General features: G+C 43.9%; 1 protein-coding gene across 6 annotated transcripts in view; it reads left to right on the plus strand.

The window, feature by feature from the left end:
• NEURL1 (neuralized E3 ubiquitin protein ligase 1) overlaps window positions 1-16,497 on the plus strand; it is a 133,942-nt gene that overhangs the window by 55,230 nt on the left and 62,215 nt on the right. Inside the window, exon 1 of one of the 6 annotated variants that reach the window (XM_010714662.3) lies at window positions 2,033-2,056. The exons of 1 other annotated variant lie outside the window; for it this stretch is intronic. In XM_010714662.3, coding sequence (XP_010712964.1) covers window positions 2,050-2,056 — 7 coding nt within the window. In that variant the 5' untranslated portion in view covers window positions 2,033-2,049. Of the gene's footprint in view, window positions 1-2,032; window positions 2,057-2,457; window positions 2,582-2,646; window positions 2,821-4,036; window positions 4,060-16,497 lie in introns of those variants that run through there. 4 more of the 6 variants (XM_003208118.4, XM_010714659.3, XM_010714664.3 and 1 more) reach the window with 4 other exon arrangements.

The raw sequence follows: 16,497 nt of genomic DNA on the forward strand, positions 1-16,497 counted from the left end.
TATAAATGGGAATAGGGATGTAGATAGAGTTGTTTTTGTTCTTTTTTTTCACCCTAATATCTAGAGAAAAATCAGAAACATAGAAGAATGAAGAGAAATTTGGAAAAGGGCAAAGTCTGAAAGGGACATGGAGGTGATAGGTCCAGATCAGAGAAGTTCCAATAATGAGGTACAGAATCATAGAATGGCTTAGGTTGGAAGGGCCTTAAAGATCATTGAGCTCCAACCCCCCTGTCGTGGGTAGGGTTGCTAATCACTGGATCAAGCTGCTGATGGCTGTAGGAGAAAGCTTTACTGTACGGCAAATAATCCTTGAGGAGTTAGCATTGCACTGCCCTGGTTCTATGGGGATGTTGGGGAGGGGGGGGTACTATTCTATGGGTTTTTTGGAAAAAAGAAAAAAAGGCAATTTTTCAATCAACTGAAATTGTTTATAATTTTTTGCCAAGCAGGATGACTCATTCTGGCAGCCTGCCTGCCCTGCCCTCCCCACCCTCCCACCATCCCATATAAACAAATAAAGTCAATAAGTTAGGAACAATAAAATAATCTGAAAAGATAACCACTCAAATTTTTCCTTTTGGTGTACATAGAACAAAATGCTTAATGTTTTTTTAAGACATCATTTCAGAGCTGGATTCAATGACTGTAACTTTGAAAAAAATGAGGTAAAAATAACTCTTAAAAATGCCTCATTTTTGAGTTAAAGAAACATTTTGTTCAGTGAGACGCACAAAGCATTCAGTTTTGGGCCAACACAAAATGATTTTTTTTTCTAGCAATCTCTTGGTTGAGGCAGTGAACCAAAAACTCAATTATTCACAGAGTTGCAGCAAGATTAAGGTAAGGATGGAAAGCAGAGCTAAGCAAGCAAGGGAGAAAATTTGGAGTTGGAGAGTGGAGTAAATCTTAATTTCTTGGGATGAAACATGGTGGTTTAAGGCATCAGTGCCCATTGGTCACTTTGCTGTGAGTGTGAGGCACTGGGTCAGTGTGACCCAGGTGCTGCCCTATGCTAGCTGGGTTGCATGGGCCACGCTGCGGTGCTCCTGGGGACACGTCCTCGTGCTGCACCGCTGCTGCTGTAAATGCAGCATTGTCCAGGAGGGGAAGAATAAAAAGGGGAAAAAAAAAACACCCAAGTCTCCTGCCAAGAAGCTGCTGTAAGCTCTGCAGTGTGTGAGTTCGGGCAGGGAGGAGCTGAGCACTGCTCATCCCAGGGAACGCTGCTGCTTGGCTCTGGGCGTGAGTCTCCTTGGTGGGGCAGAAGGAGCTGGGCGCTGGCGGTGCCTGCTGCTGCTTGGGGATGCTCCTCTGGCAGGTTCGAAACGCTTGGCACAGCTTTACTCACGCACGCAGCGTTAGTGCAAACACCCTGACTGTGCTTCTCTGGCTTGAGCTTTTTTTTTTGCATTGTTCTTTTTTTTTTTCCTTTCTCTTACCCAGCCATCCTAAGCAATAATCTGATTTCCCATTATCCCGGTGGGAGAGCGAATGCAGTGGGATGGCAGGCTTTGCCCAGCACCATGGTAAGGGGTGGGAGGCAGAGCTGGGCTTGTGGCTGTTTAAGTTTGAGTCCCAGTCCTTTGCAGAATGAGGAATGACTGTAGCATAGCAATAAACTGCATGAATTACTTTTAAATAAGCCAGCTTGGATTCACCATGGCTGGCTGTGGCAGCATGGTGCCCGCTGTGCTCATCTACCCTTGGAGCAGCAGACAGGAGAGATGCAAGGGAGGTGGTGCACGTGTGTAGCTGGAGATGGAGAGAGCTGGCTCTTGCATGGGGGAAGGGGAGCAGGACCATATGCATCTCCCCACTGCCCCGGCACCCCACTCCCTGCTTCTGGTGCTGCTTTCTCCCAGCAGAGGTAATGGGCTGCAATGTAGACGCTGGGCTGAGCGTGCAAACCTCGCACCAAGGAGTTGACTGGGGTAATGTTTTTATTATTCCAGTCTGTGGTGAGCCAGTCTGCATTTCAAGTACTCCTTTGCTATTAAATAACTAATAATTAACCAGCAGAGGCCGTTTGAAGACTCTGGTGCAGTGATGTCTGGTAATAATTTTTTTCCACCTATTTTATTTTAATTTTTGCCCTTCCAGTTCATTCCGAGGCTCCGCACTGGGGTCTCAAAGTGGTTTTCAATGCCCGATGCCGTTGGCTGTTTATATATAAGTTGTGAACGCGGTGAGTGAAGTTGGCAGCGCCTCAGGCTTTGTTCTGAGCACTGCTGGGTACCACGGCCACCTCCGTGGCTCCGGTTTTGAGAGCGCAATACGGGATGCGTGGGGGCAGCGTGGGGCGGAGGGAGGGGGGGGGGGGAAACGGCCGCATCCCCGAAGCGTCGGCAGCTATTTCAGGAAGACGCGAAGTCTCCTCCTTCTTATAGTAAATAAACGTGACAGCTCCCAGCGCCGGTGGCGGGAGGGCCGGCGAGGTGGGTGGAGGCGAGCCGGCGGAGGGGCGAGGCGGGCCGGGGCTGCGGAGCGGAGCGATGAGCGCCGGCGGTGCCTGAAGGGGCGGCTATGGGGGGCCAGGTGACCCGAGTGCCGCTGCACGGTGAGCGCTGCGAGGGGGAAGGTGAGGGCCGGGGGTGCGATGGAGGAGATGCGTGCGGTGTGTGCCAGCTTCCAGCGGGGGATGAAGGTTGCCGAAGGGGAACTCGGAAGCTTTGGAAGCGGTCACCTTGCGTCTCCTTCCCGTCAGCCGTTCCGTAGTGTCCATTCATTTCTATGTTGCGTTGATGCAGCGTGGAACGTACGCTTGTTTGAACTACTCCGTGTGCTCGGCTGAGCCGTGGAGCCTGCCTGCTTTGCTAGGTAACGTGAAGCCGTGTAGGGAGGGGGGGCTGAGCGCCCGGCGCGATGCTACAGCAAAATCCGGAGCAATAGGCAACGTGCGGCCGCGCAGATCTCATGCCGTAAATATTTCGGTGAGAATCCTGCGCTCGTTAAACGTGCCGACTGCTCCGCAGTGTTCTGCTCACCTCGGGACACAGCCCTTGTGCTGCACGTTCCGTGCGGGGGGGAACGGGCTGTCAGAGAAACTTCCTCGTTGCTATAGTAAATAGGGCTGGGAAAAGCGCAGATCGTGTGGTGCGGGCTTGGAGCTGCTCGTGTGCTTCCTTTGAGGTGTTAGAGGTATATGCTGAAGCTGTGAGTATTCACGTCTCAGTCCCGATTTTTTGTGGGATTGGGTGAAAAACACAAACTCTGCAGTTTAAGGAACGAACGGACAGAGTTAGGAAGCAGATGACTCTTCTCTAACGGCATGTCTCGAGTGAGTTTCTAATTTGTTCATCATCTGTGTTCCGAAGTGTCACCACAGGCTGACCTTATTTCTTCTATAATGTCGCAGTGCACACGTCATATGCAGAATGTGAGTGCTGTTGGGTCAATGTTTACAAAAAAGCAAGCAAACAAACAAACAAACAAAAAAAAAAACAACCCAGAACAAACAGCTCTGGATGTTGTAGGTTCCATTTCCCTTTTGAAGTGGCATTTGAATGAACTTGAGAAACCTGGCTGGGAAGGAGCAGCAGCTCTGTGTGTGCCAGGGACTTGGCATTCCTGCCAGGGCTTTCTGCTGCCTGCTGTGCCTGCAACTTCTGCCCTATGGTGCTGCTCTGCTCTCCAGCATGGCTCTCCTTATTTTTTATTTTCTTGGCATATGAAAAGTAATGAGGAGACATGGGTAATTAACTTTGCTGAATTTTCCTCTGTGGACAGAGGAGCTACAGGCAGCGTTGTAATGAGAGGTGATAAGCTGCTGAGTCTTTTGAAACGTGGGTGTGCGTTGTATTTAAAAATAGGAAGAAGTCATCCAACAAAGGACACATAATGAAAATAGACTACATCTGCACTTGTGGTTCGTCTGTGGCTGCCATTCCTGCAGTTCCATGTTTCTGTTGAACGTTTCTGTTTTCAGATATGCTGGGGAAAGAGAACCGAAACCGTATCAGTTACTTGGAAGAATAAATGGAACTGAACGTAATGATAGCGAAAGGAGTTCTGTGAGCAGCCTTGGGGGTTAACGCCCCTTGCTTTTAAAAACCATGGGTAAAGTACAAATATACTGCTTTCAGATATTTCCAGTGATCTCTCTGTACTGAAAGAGTGGGCTGGGATTTTCAGGGGCACCTGAGTCATTTAACTCAGCTGGAAACGAGCTGGGATGGGGCAAAGCTGCCCTGCCCAGCTGCTGGAGGCTCCTGCTGGGGTGGGTACAGCTCCCAAGCCTGGCATGGTGTACAGGGGCCTGCCTGCCCCTGGTTGTCCACCCTCACTTTAGTTGGGTTGGAAAAAGTGAATTGAGAGATGGGCTCCTGAACTGGACTGTGAGGGTGGCACTCCTTTGAAAAGCATGAAAGCAGTGTGGCGGTGGTTAACAGCTGTGGGTTGTTTGAAAGAAGATGTCTTATGGCTTTGTATGTTGGCACACAGGAGCTCTTCATTCCTTCTTCTCCTTGAAGCTATGTGCGTTGCCCAAGTGCCCTCATGCCGTCTCTGTCCACATGCCCATATTCTCCATGGTGCTGTGATGGCCTCTGCTCCTCTTTCCCCCTTCCCACATCCTGCACACAAGTCCTTGGCGTGCTTTCCAGTGCTCTCTGTGCAAAAAGAAGAAAAGTTGAAATGGGAAGTCCAATGGTAACGCAGTCGTGATGGACAGGATGTTTACAGTCCATGCAAAAGGGAACATCTATACATGTGGTGTTTACGTTAGCAATATTTTAAACAGGAAATGTTAATATGATTGCTCGTGGTTCATCTGAGGCGAGTTTCTTCAAGACTGGCTGTGTGCTATAGCGTTCCTACAACATAGGCGGACTTAACTAAATATTTATATTCAACTACTTGTTAATAATCGTGCATAAAACATCTCTGATGGATGCATATCTCAGAACAAGTACGTTCTTCTTACGCATTTGGTTCAACTGTCACCTGCTGCGTTAGCTTTTAATTCTTCTTTATGGCTGTGAGTGAGATGCTATTTGCATTTGGTTTTAGGGGATTTTTTGTCTGAGAAAAAACGTCTTGAGAATTTTTTTAATTATTATTATTTTAAATATATTTTTATTATTCACTTGGAACGAAGCAGACAAAAAGTCAGGCTTCAGTCAAGGAAGCTGCTGAGCAGTGCTGAAGAGGGTTCAGTGCGTGGCTACGTGCGGAGGTTAGCGATGAACGCGTCCGTATCTCTTCAGAGGGCTTTTGACTAGCTGGAGTGCACACAGTGCATTAATTCATGTGCAGGGGATGTGTCTGCTGCATGCACATTTGCTCAATAACCTTCCCTCCTACAAGTCATAGTCGCTAATAAGTCCCTCATCGCAGGGCTTTGTCTTATTTTTATTTTAATTACTCTCGTGTCGCGGGTGCACATCAGTGATTTGCAGTGGAATAATTTCTACAAGGAGCAGGAAAAATGTATCTTGTGTCAAATTTCCCAAACTATAATTGTATGGAATCAGCGTATTTGCAAAGAAGTCTCTGGTGAGAATGCATCATTTTAGCCTTGGAAGCAGCAGTGACTGACAGATGTAACTTCTGGCTTGAGCAGTTGAGTTTTTATGCTTCTTAAGCAGATGATGCTCTGTAGCCTGAGGATACAATAAAAATAAGAGCTTCTGTCTTTGTGGTATGTATATATAGGTGTAAGCATTACGTATGGCAAGAATTTCCCTGCACCTATGTAAATCCTGGTGTGCTGCACAACTGTGTGGTTGAATAGCAGGAGGCAGAAAGGAGTGGTGGCATAGCAGCTCTACATCTGCTCAATGTGATGGTGAAGACTTTTGGGCATCTACTTGGGTTCATTTCCAATTTCATCGGCATCCTGTTTGAACACAGTCTTTTCCTGCTCCTGGCTGCTGATTTATTCCTGTGCACAGTAGGTGTGAAGTGCTGGCACTGTCCTTCCTCTGCATTTTGTTCTCATGGAGAGCAATCTGTGGGACTCACTCACAGGTGTCACCAGGATATTTGAGGTTGGCTGGGAGCCTCCAGCCCCAGTGAACTGCTGCTGTAGGGCTTTGAGGAACAGTGGAAGCTGGAGGTCGTTTCCGGAGTGAAAAATAGCTATGGTGTGCAACTTCGTTTATTCCTTCTTTGGACAATGGATCTCTATTTTTAGCTTTCTCTTAATGCTTTGTAGTGTAGTGAATGGTATATCTATAGGCAAGTGCTGAATCAGCCCCATGCTGTATTTCCTACTTTATGTGTTCCTTGCCTATTCTGCAACAACCTTGCCAAATGCTGCATTTCACCTTTGCAGTTAATACTGCCCAACAGAGTTGTACTCTAGCACACGCCATTGTACACAACTTCAGATGAAATAATTTGACTTCTTTAGTCTGATTAAAACTGTAAAATATCCCAGAAGAAATAAGAAACATAAAAAACAACAATCTGACAGCACCAATTTAGTGAGATTTCTTTACAAGTTAATTTTATTTTGTATTTTTTGTCACGTCTAAACTCTAGATTCTGAGGTATTTTACCTAGCTTCCGTATGTGGAATGATTGAAAACTGCTTCACCCTCACTAGGGGGTTAACGTTTCCCATATTCTGCAGGCAGTCACTCACTGAGAATGAAGATGAGATGGGGAGAAGAGGGTCTTTCTAAGGTCGCTCTGCTTTCAGCAAGATTGGTATCTAGCTCTGAAAGCAAATGAGTATGTGTGTGTATGGGAAGTTAATCCTGCTCAGGGTTGGATTAACTGGTGCAGAAGACCCTGGGCAGAGTGCCAAAGCAGTGCTGGCATTTGCTAAAAGTGGGGCTCCCAGAGATTATTTCAGTTTGTGCCTCTGACCCATGGGTCACCTTCGAATGTCCTTAGGTGGCTGACAGTATTGACTGCTGACATTTTTCGGATGAAGTAGTGGCTCCATATATAGAGATTTTATGGGTAGCCACATTTATACTTGAAAACTCTGTTGTGAAGGGCAGATGACTTCTTCATTAGCTGTGGCATTATTTGACTCTAGGGATCTTGGTGATGTGAGCAAAGAGTATCCCTGTTCTAGTTTAATCTTTTGCTTTCCTGATATTATCCCTGTTCATTTTTCCATATCCTCTTGATGCTGGGGTGACTGAGGGACTGAATGTTTTGTTATTTTTCAGATTTGGTTGTCTTATTTGTCCCCTCTTTGAGCGGTCCTCACCCTCCTCTACAGGGAGCTGTTCTTACATCTGATCTGTTCTTCACTTGTTCCTTACTTAATTACTCTTTTGTAGAGAATTATGGATGGTATGTTTAGCAGTAGTTCAATTAATTTAGAGGTAGCAGGTGTCTCTTCAGAAGAGTTTGTTGGATCCTCTGATGAGTCCCAGGGAATCATCTTCATGCTTAATCAGAACAAATGTTCCCAGAACCAGAAGAAACATATTGTTAATGATGTAAAATAGGTTTATGGAACAAATACAACTGCCATTGCTGGCATCTAGGAGGAGTTAAGAAGAGGTGGTCTCTAGGCATGCAGTCTCAAAATTCACAGGCCTGCTTTCTTTTTATTAAAGAATTTTACATTAATGTCCATACATGCTGAGGGTAGAATTGAAATCAGCCTAAAAAAGATTAACCATAGAGTAAAAGGGAACTTCTTGAAAAGTGAAGGCAAAACAAGAAATTGATCCTGATGGATTGCCCTGGGGAATCAGTAGGAATTTACTGATGGCACAGCAGGGAGTGGAGCTGGAGGTCAGGAGAGATCTCATCTCCCAGAGGCTGAACGAGGAGCTTGCCTGCCAGCCTCATGGTCCATGTGCCCCTGATCAGAGCATATGCTGCAGTGCTGTATCTGACGGTATTTTGCTGTAGGGTTGATCCCTATTAGTGTTGCTGTCTGTTTGTTTTTCTTCCCATCTATCCCTCTCTAAATTACAGTATTTTTCTTTGAAGACATATTTATCTGAGTGAAGCTGGTCTGAGATGAGTCAGAGCCTTCTCCTCTGTTGCTCTTGTCAAGATGGCTTCAATAGTATTTCTGTTCCTTGACTCTGTCCTTGATTGTGTCTTGAAGGGATGCTGTACTTTGTTGGCATTAAAAATAACATTCAAGATGACTGCAACTGGTGTGTCAAGGAAGAAGAGTCCTTTGGTTTATCTGGGATTCACTGTGGGTCTGGCAGCCCAGCAAAGGAGGGGGAATGCAGACAGAGCCATTATAATTGATCAGATGCCTTAGTATATATTTCTATTGTAAAGGTTGATAGCACTTTTATCTTAAAGAAAAATGATAGTAATAAAAAAGAAGAAAAGGGGAGGTAGTTGTACATAATAAAAGCAATATACATTAATGAATGTGATGCGGAACGTAAATGGTGTAATCCTGCGTGCTTCCCATGCAACAGCCTGTGTTGGCAGAAATCTGGAGTTCTTGCCCTTTTCCTCAAGCCCGTGGGATAAACCAAAGCTCCTTGCTATAAAAATCAGCTCCTTTTTTGTGGTTTGTTTTGCGTTTACTCATTTACTCAGAAAAGGATGTATGTTAATACAGAGAGGAAGCATTAGAGGTCAAATAATGCAGGGTGCCTAGGGTTTGAGTTGTCCTACCTTGCAGATTGTGGTGTCCCTCATGCAGCAGTCCTGCCCAGAGGCTGGCTGGAGTGTGGAGACCTACAAACACACTGCTGAAGCCCTGGGGTACTACAGCAGACATTGTTGATGAAGTCTGGAGAAGAGAAAGGACCCTACACTTGACCAAACAAGAAAGATGTTCAGTGACCTCTTCATAAATTTCAACTAGGTGACAGAAACTGTTTCCATCTTTAACTACCTTTAAAAAGAAATCATTATGGATCAAAGCACACAGAGCCCTAGGTAGTTCCCAGCACTGACATGCAGACTGCACGGTGTGTTTTCTGAGAGCACCAGTTGTAGTCTCACTGCAGGTTTTGCTCTGGTTTGCTTCTTGTGATTGCATGAAGTCTTCTCCATAGGCACTGGGTACGACTCAAAACTACGGTGGGTCTTGGTGTGGTGTGGGAGAAGCACAATTCAGTTTTGAGGGCAGCAGGTGCTCATTTTTGAGTTGCACCTTGGCAGGAGTGAAGGTTTGTTTTGGCTAAGCCTCCAGAAGGAGTCTATTCTTCTCTTCTCTGTGGTGTTTCCCAGCTAACCAAGCCCTTTGCTTGCTTTGCGAAGTTCAGATGCTCCTCAGGCTGTGGCAAGTCCCAGACCTGTGCTATCCAACAGCCATGAGAAAGCTGTGTAGACTTATGGAAAGGGAATGGGTTTGAGTCTGGAAGTGCTCTCCCACCTACTGAGAGGTTTCCAGCAGTCAAAGAAGGATAGGAAGGTGTTGTGTAGAGCCCCAGTGCAATGTTACCCTCTGTTTGCAGGGAATTTGAGCCATAGACCACACCATGGCACACAGAAACCATTTTAATTTCAGTCTCTGCTGGAAGCACCGCATGGAAAAAAAATGTGATCAGTATAAAAAGAAATGTTTATGTTTCTAGGAGCATAGACCTCCCAAATAATTAACATCACTTGACAAACTGCTGTTTAAAATGCAAGTGGTTTAAGTGCTGCAGTTCAACAGGCATTTGTCACAGTTCTGGCGTAAATGTGATGCACGCCTTGGGTTGGTTGCTGCCTTAAAGTAAAGAAAATTTCTTCTGGTAAACATCTTTTGCTTAAGGAGAAAGTCTTCATAATTTTCTTGTTTGAAAAAGCTAACTGTTAGAGAACTGGCCAAATGGCAACTTGGTGGCAAGGGCATTGGGCCTGTGGTTTAGGAAAGAAATAAATCCTGGACTTAAAGGGAAAAGGCTTTTGGGAGGAAATTTTTGAAAGCTATAACTTGAGCTCTACTTTGTATATCTCTAATATTCACTCAACTAAAATAACTTAGAGTTGAACCTTACTTTTCTCTAGGGCGAATTAATTTTCTCTTGGGTGACTGACAGGAGACACAGAGATTGTTAAGAATTGGTATTTTCAAAGTTTAAAAAATAGCATCCTGCAAGGAGACTGAGATTAAAATAAAATATGAAAAGAAAAAAAGTCTGTGGAAGATAGAAATATAAGGGTGCCCATAATGTACTGAAGCATCTCAGATCAAAATGACTTATGTCTTTGCACACCAGATTCATATTATCAAATATAATATAGAGCCTTAAGAATCTAATTACTTTTACAAAGGCATTATTAATGCTGTAAATTTCATGCAGCTTGGAAAAGGAAAATTGCTCAATTTATTTTCTGCCTGTCCTTAACTAGTTCAATACTGCCCTCTGATTTTTCACTTCCAAAGGGAAAGAGATCCCAGAAGGGGACTGTCTTTTCCTATTTCAATTCTAAGTGAAGCTGTATGCTTAGAGGGAATGCAGTTCTGGGAGTCCCGATGAATGATGGTCCCTCTCACATGATGAGAGTTGCTGTTCTTCTGCTTTCAATCCTTCTGTCCCTCAAAGGCTCAGCAAAACTGGCTGAAGAGACCTTGATCAAGTGACAGGGTTGTGACAAGGTTTCTGGACTGACTCCTCTCAGTCCAGCCCAGTGCTCTGTTGCTTGAGCATGGGTAGTTGATTCAGTCTCTAGATATCATGTATCCATATTCTGTGGCTTGGAATTTGCATGGTTACTGCCTGCAAAATATCTGATTTTCCTTCGCTTACAGTATTTTGAATACAGCTTCTAGCAGGCTTAGGTGGGAAAGTGGGCAAGGCTGACTTAAGGATACACTAGAAAATCTTATATTATGCTGTAAATTAACTCCTGAAATCTCATATGTTTTGATGAAAGAGGGCAGACTGCCCCTTGGTTTGTCAGGTCTACCTCTAGCAAAGTACCTGCCAGAACAGCAGAACTCAGTCGTTTTTATTCCCTACACCTGGGGTGCTTCTGCTTGCAAAAGATCCGATCCTACTGTGAGGTTTTCATCTGGGCTGAGAGTTCTCACTTGATGCAAAGAAATGAGCAGTTCCTTCTAAATTTAGTAATGAAGATGATCAACACAAAGATCTGCAAGCTCTAATTGCAGATCTCTGTGCCTCTGCTTAAGGTGTTAGAAGTGGGAATGGAGATGCAGGGATTCCAGCTCCCTGCATCCTTTTTTGGCAGCGGTGCATTGGCATTTATCATACAAAGGATAAAGCTTTCAGGCTATCCATTCCCATGGTAGCAAGGATAAAATGCAGAGAGATATCATCTGAGTATTCTCCAAATGGATGTGAAAGGGTGTGAAAGGCATTCAAAGACTTTAAGAGACGACTGCAGTTCTTCACCAAAGGTCAGGTAACCTCAGTCACTTTGCTGGAAGATGTTTCTACCCTTTTATCTAAGTGACTGCCTGTGCTCTCTTTACCTGTTTATCAGTTATCCCACAACTTCTGAGACTTTCTCTCTGTACATCCACATCCAGCAAAGCTGTTCTCTGAGGACTCCAAAGGCCATTCCATGCTGATCACAATTCAGACTTGCCAGTGCACAGGTAATTACCCGAAGGAGATTGAGAAGTTATTTAGCACATGCTAACTGGTATCTTGCATTTTGTGTATTGCTCATGACCATACATGTTTTGCATCTTCTAAGCTTGTACTCCGGTAAATCTGTGCTCGAACTGTCATGGACAAACCTTATCTATTAGATCTTTTGATGTAGCAAAATCAGTATTTCTGTGGCACGTATGCCTGGTTCTTCAACTTGTGTGATGCAGGAGGATGTGTGTGGCATTGTGTAGGAAGCTGTAATCAAGTACAGGCAAGTTACCTTGAATAATTTCAACACATTGGAGAAGTAACCTTGGAGCGTGCAAACTGGGAAAATATAGAGATGGATAGCAATTCTGGACTTGTGCAACTTCAATTTGATGACAAATAGTGTTTTTATGTATATACTGTATATATAGCAGTTGGCTTAAATTGTGCGTTGAGATATGCTTTTGAATGAAGAAAACCAAGCAGGGAAATGCTTCATGGTCCAGGGGTGCAGGCTCCTGTTCAACAGCTGCGTCTGTATGCTGGCAGAAGGAGTGTTTGTCAAGCATGAAGTGTGCTCCTTATTAAATTAGAGTTTAGGGTTGTGGCTTATAGAAATAGGTGCAATAATATATTAAAAAAAGTAATAACAAGATGGCTAAAGGATTTTCCATGACTTTTCAAGCTATGGAAAACAAGGAAGGTGGATGAATGTATTGGTTTCAGCACGTAATTGTTCCTTGCTCTTCTGTGATAGTGTAGATGTCTTTCCACCAAGAGGATACAGTCCCTTGATTCCTTTAAAATTGTTTCTTATTCCTCTTATTCTCTTCTGTAAGCTGTTTAGAAATAGTCATCTTCACTTTGTACCTCCCAGGTCACCTGTGTAAGTTACCCAACTTTGGTGAATAACTGATCATCTTGGTGTATGGCATGGTCATGAGAGCAAGTCTGAAATTGATGAAGATTATGTTGTAGGTTTTCTTCTGCATAGCTTGTGCATGTTGATGTTAACAAAATTTCAAGCAAGAGGTAGTGGAGCTTCCTAAATATAAATTTTGGGGTATCCTTCTCTACAAAAGGACTTGACAGGTTGACACAAATACTAAGGAAATAATAATGACAGTTTATGGGAATTCTGAGAAGGCTTTTAATAAACAGACCTTGAGCTTCTAGTCTGAAGTATGTTTTTGCCTTTACAAAATCCAAGAGGATTGGAGCCCTTCCATGTGCTCTTAGAGTCACCTCCCAACTGTCTTCTGGCATGAGATTCAGCATAAGGATAGCAGGTAGAGTAGCTTTGAAAGACACACCACTCTGCGTGCTCTTGTCCTCAGGCAATGTGGATTCAACACTCTTGGGTCATTTACTGGCTGGCCTGTTGCAATAGGCACTAAGAAAAACAAGTTCCTGTATGGACTTCTCCAGCACCTATTTATAGCAAAGTGTTAATAACTTCATGGACCTGGCATGGGAATTGCTCGGAAGGATGATGGAATAGTGTTCATGCTTTTTGTTTGGAATCAGCGCCAAGGATGCTGTTTGTCTTCGTTACAACAAACGGTAACTTTATTTCCTGACTGGCCATTGAAGTTTCAAGTTTGAATTCATAGGGCCAGATTCAGATGCAAAAGAAACAAAGTTAATGACTGAAAGGGGTGTTTAAACTGGTGCAAGTGATGTGCTGCAGAGCCAGATGGGACTGGCAAAGTCAGTAATTTAGATTCCTTTTCTGCCTTTGGTACAGAAAGTGAAGATTAATGAAGGAATACACCAGTGGATGGCCAAATTCTTCTGTAAGGGGAGAAATGTTGCCCTTTCTCTTGCTTTGCTGCTGCAGCACTCAAATTATTGGCCTGGAAAAATAATATTTTAATTGTATATGCTGGCTAGAATATCTAATTTTGGAGAAGAAAGGATGGCAAAGCAAGCAGAGGCAAAGTTTGTGTGGTCGGAGCTCTCCTGGAGAGAGAGAGAGAGGAGAGAAGAAATTAGGATTTCAGTAAAGAAATGGTGGAGGAAGAATTCAAGGAAGTACATTGCTCCTGTCACTCTGAAAGATTTATGAGGTGGTTAAACATGACCAAATAGTACAGTCACATTTTCGTGTACTTCTTAAGCTGTTAGATCTAATAACCCCATTCTTTAAGGGTTTACGTGCTGCCAAACATAATCAGAAAAAAAGCTGCTGGGATCAATATCTTCTGGGATGAGTCAGACTGTGTACATCAAATCCAAAAATTCAACTGCAATTTCTCTTTGTCAGTGAAGAAACCAGAAGACCCTCTGTAATTACATGTTTGAAGGGCTTCCCTTTAGGACTGTTTTGGTTGTATATTTTGGATGAAAGTCTTTGATATCTGGATAACGGATGTGGATGTAAATAGTTTTAAGACTGTAGCAACTAACTGCAAAGTGAGCAAATTTCTTGCACTGAAAAGGGAACTTTCAAAAGGAATGAAAACCAGAAGACATATTTAATGACAATACATCTACAGCTACCAGTGTGCAGAAAGCGAAAATCTGAGCATTACAACATCAACACAGAACAACAGAAGGGTTTTGCAAAAGGTTCACACAGCGATCATCGTGCTTGGAGGGTCATGACAGCAGTCAGGAAATTACTTTTCTATCTGTTGGGAGTGGAAGATCTCCATTTTGTCAAAACAGACTGTCCAAGGAGATGGTGGAATCCCTGGAGATGTGGCATAGAGGGACGTGGTTAGTGATCATGGTAGGGATGGATTGATGGTTAGACTAGATCATAGAATCGCCTGGGTTGAAAAGGACCACAATGACCATCTAGTTTCAACCCCCTGCTATGTGCAGGGTCGCCAACCACTAGATCAGGCTGCTCAGAGCCACATCCATCCTGGCCTTGAATGCCTCCATGGATGGGGCATCCACAGCCTCCTTGGACAACCTGTTTCAGTGCATCACCACCTCTATGTGGAAAAACTTCCTCCTAATATCTAACCTAAATCTCCCCTGTCTCAGTTTAAAACCATAGATGATCTCTGTGATCTCATTATGGTTTGAACCTTAATGATTTGAAGCTTGTAGAGCTGAGCACTGTCCTTTGGCTGTGCCATTGCCTTGCTGTATGCAACCCTGGCAACCCTGCAGGAAGGGAAGTACTGCTCCTGGGTTTGGACACATCCTTGCAGGCAGCCACCCGTAAAGGAAGGAGATGTGCTTAAACCTCTGAGAACAGTGAGAGGGGAGCCTTTACAAAGCATTGTTTGGGTTTGGAAAAATAATCACAACATTTTAGAAGTGCTTGTTAAATTTTAAATGTGGATGGGGCAAGGAGCTGCTTTCAGCAGGTGTGCTGTCAAGAGACCCTGCAAGTAACAGTGGCTGTGAACTTTAGAAGGAAGAGTAATATGACCCAAGCATTGCATTTTTAAAGAAGACTAACACAAAATGACCCAACTTTATAGTACCTCAAAGTGAATCTAAATGGATGGTTTATATTAGGAAAAATGGCACGCTCCAAATGTAAATGTCATGTATAAGAAGAAAAATTGCTTCCTGAGATTCTTTAGAAACAGCATTATGGCTTAAAACTTCATGGTATGTGGTAGTGAATGATAAACATAATCTACACTGTCCAGCTGGGTAAGAAGAGAAGTAAAAGAACAGGCTCTGGGTTATATATCCTGACCAACCAGATACTAAATTAAAGTGAAGCCATCCACACATGACATTTGCAATAAATTCAGACAGCAAAATGCAGAAGAGACAGCAAAGCCACTGGAAATTTCACTGTTTCGATCCAAAGTTGTCAGCGTTTCTGAATTGTAAGGAATGTTAATGCTTTGTTCATATATGCTGCTGCAAGGCAGGAGCACATGGATTCGGTTCTGGGTGTACCCATGCTGTGCCCAAGGATGGGTATTTGGAGTGGCACAAGGGGTGTTAAAGTGCTGAATCCCTGGTGTGGTTGAACCTGTGTGCTCTTGAGGCTGCACGAGCTCTTTCCTGATTGCTGTGATCTAAGCTCTAGCAAGTTGTCCTCAACCTTTTGTGGCTTTGAGGAAGTGGTAGTATGAGAGTTAAATCACTGTAACTTTGGGAATATTTCACTTAGTGCAAGTGTAATGTTTCCTTAGAGGTGAATGGTGCTGTCTGTGTGCTGCAATATTTTCCGGGGTCTTTATAGAGGCATCCGTCCAGCAGCCTTTGCTCTCTGCCCTGCAGCTATGGACACAAGCTTTAAATGCCCAGCACCTTTATCACCTTCCTGCCGATACTGTCTCTGCAGAGATGTTCCTGCTTTCTGGCCAGTTTTGGGGAGCCTGTACTATTCCAGTGTATCGTCCGCTTGCTTTATTACAGGGATACTCAGCAGAGCCACATTTCTTGTAGAGAGCGTGGTAGGAAGGTGTATCCAGTCTGGAACTTCTGTCTTTCACAGTGACAAGTAGTGTCTGGTGTGGGAGTGGTGCTAAGAAATGAGAGGTAGTCTGCTGGAGGATGCTCTCCCAGTGGTCTATCCAGCCAAGAAGCATGATTCAGAGATGCTCATCATTACCCTCTTAACACCCTATGTCTTGTCATTGATGACAAAGGGACTGAATTAAGAAAAGCATCCTGCTATAGCTCACTGTATTATAAATATGCAGTATGAATGGCCTGCTATGGGCTTCACTCCACTTAGATGCTGAGTTTAGAAACACATCCTTGATTTCTCACAGGTACGCTTCAGAGGTAACTCCAGGGCCTGAGTGCAGAACAGAAGCTTCTCTAACTTGTATTTTCTTTGCACCGTTTTGTAACGTACTCCATTTTCTATTCTCTTAGATTTTAGTTCTGCTGGTCCATGTTATTGTTGCAACCACTTTTAGTCTTGCCTTATGCCTGGTCTCCATTGTTCCCACCTTCCTCCTTGCCTTGAGAAATATGTGAAGTTGAACCTTGACAAATTACTACTTTTTGTGGTGAACTCTTAATATTCGGACTTCCAAGCTATTATACCGTACATGGAAAATGTGCCCAGGATAAACTTTCCATTAAACTATTTAAATTGGAAGAGACAGCTGGCACATCTTCAAGTATTCCAGAA

Source organism: Meleagris gallopavo, chromosome 8 (genome assembly GCF_000146605.3).
Source record: "Meleagris gallopavo isolate NT-WF06-2002-E0010 breed Aviagen turkey brand Nicholas breeding stock chromosome 8, Turkey_5.1, whole genome shotgun sequence".
NCBI classification, from domain to species: Eukaryota; Metazoa; Chordata; class Aves; order Galliformes; family Phasianidae; genus Meleagris; species Meleagris gallopavo.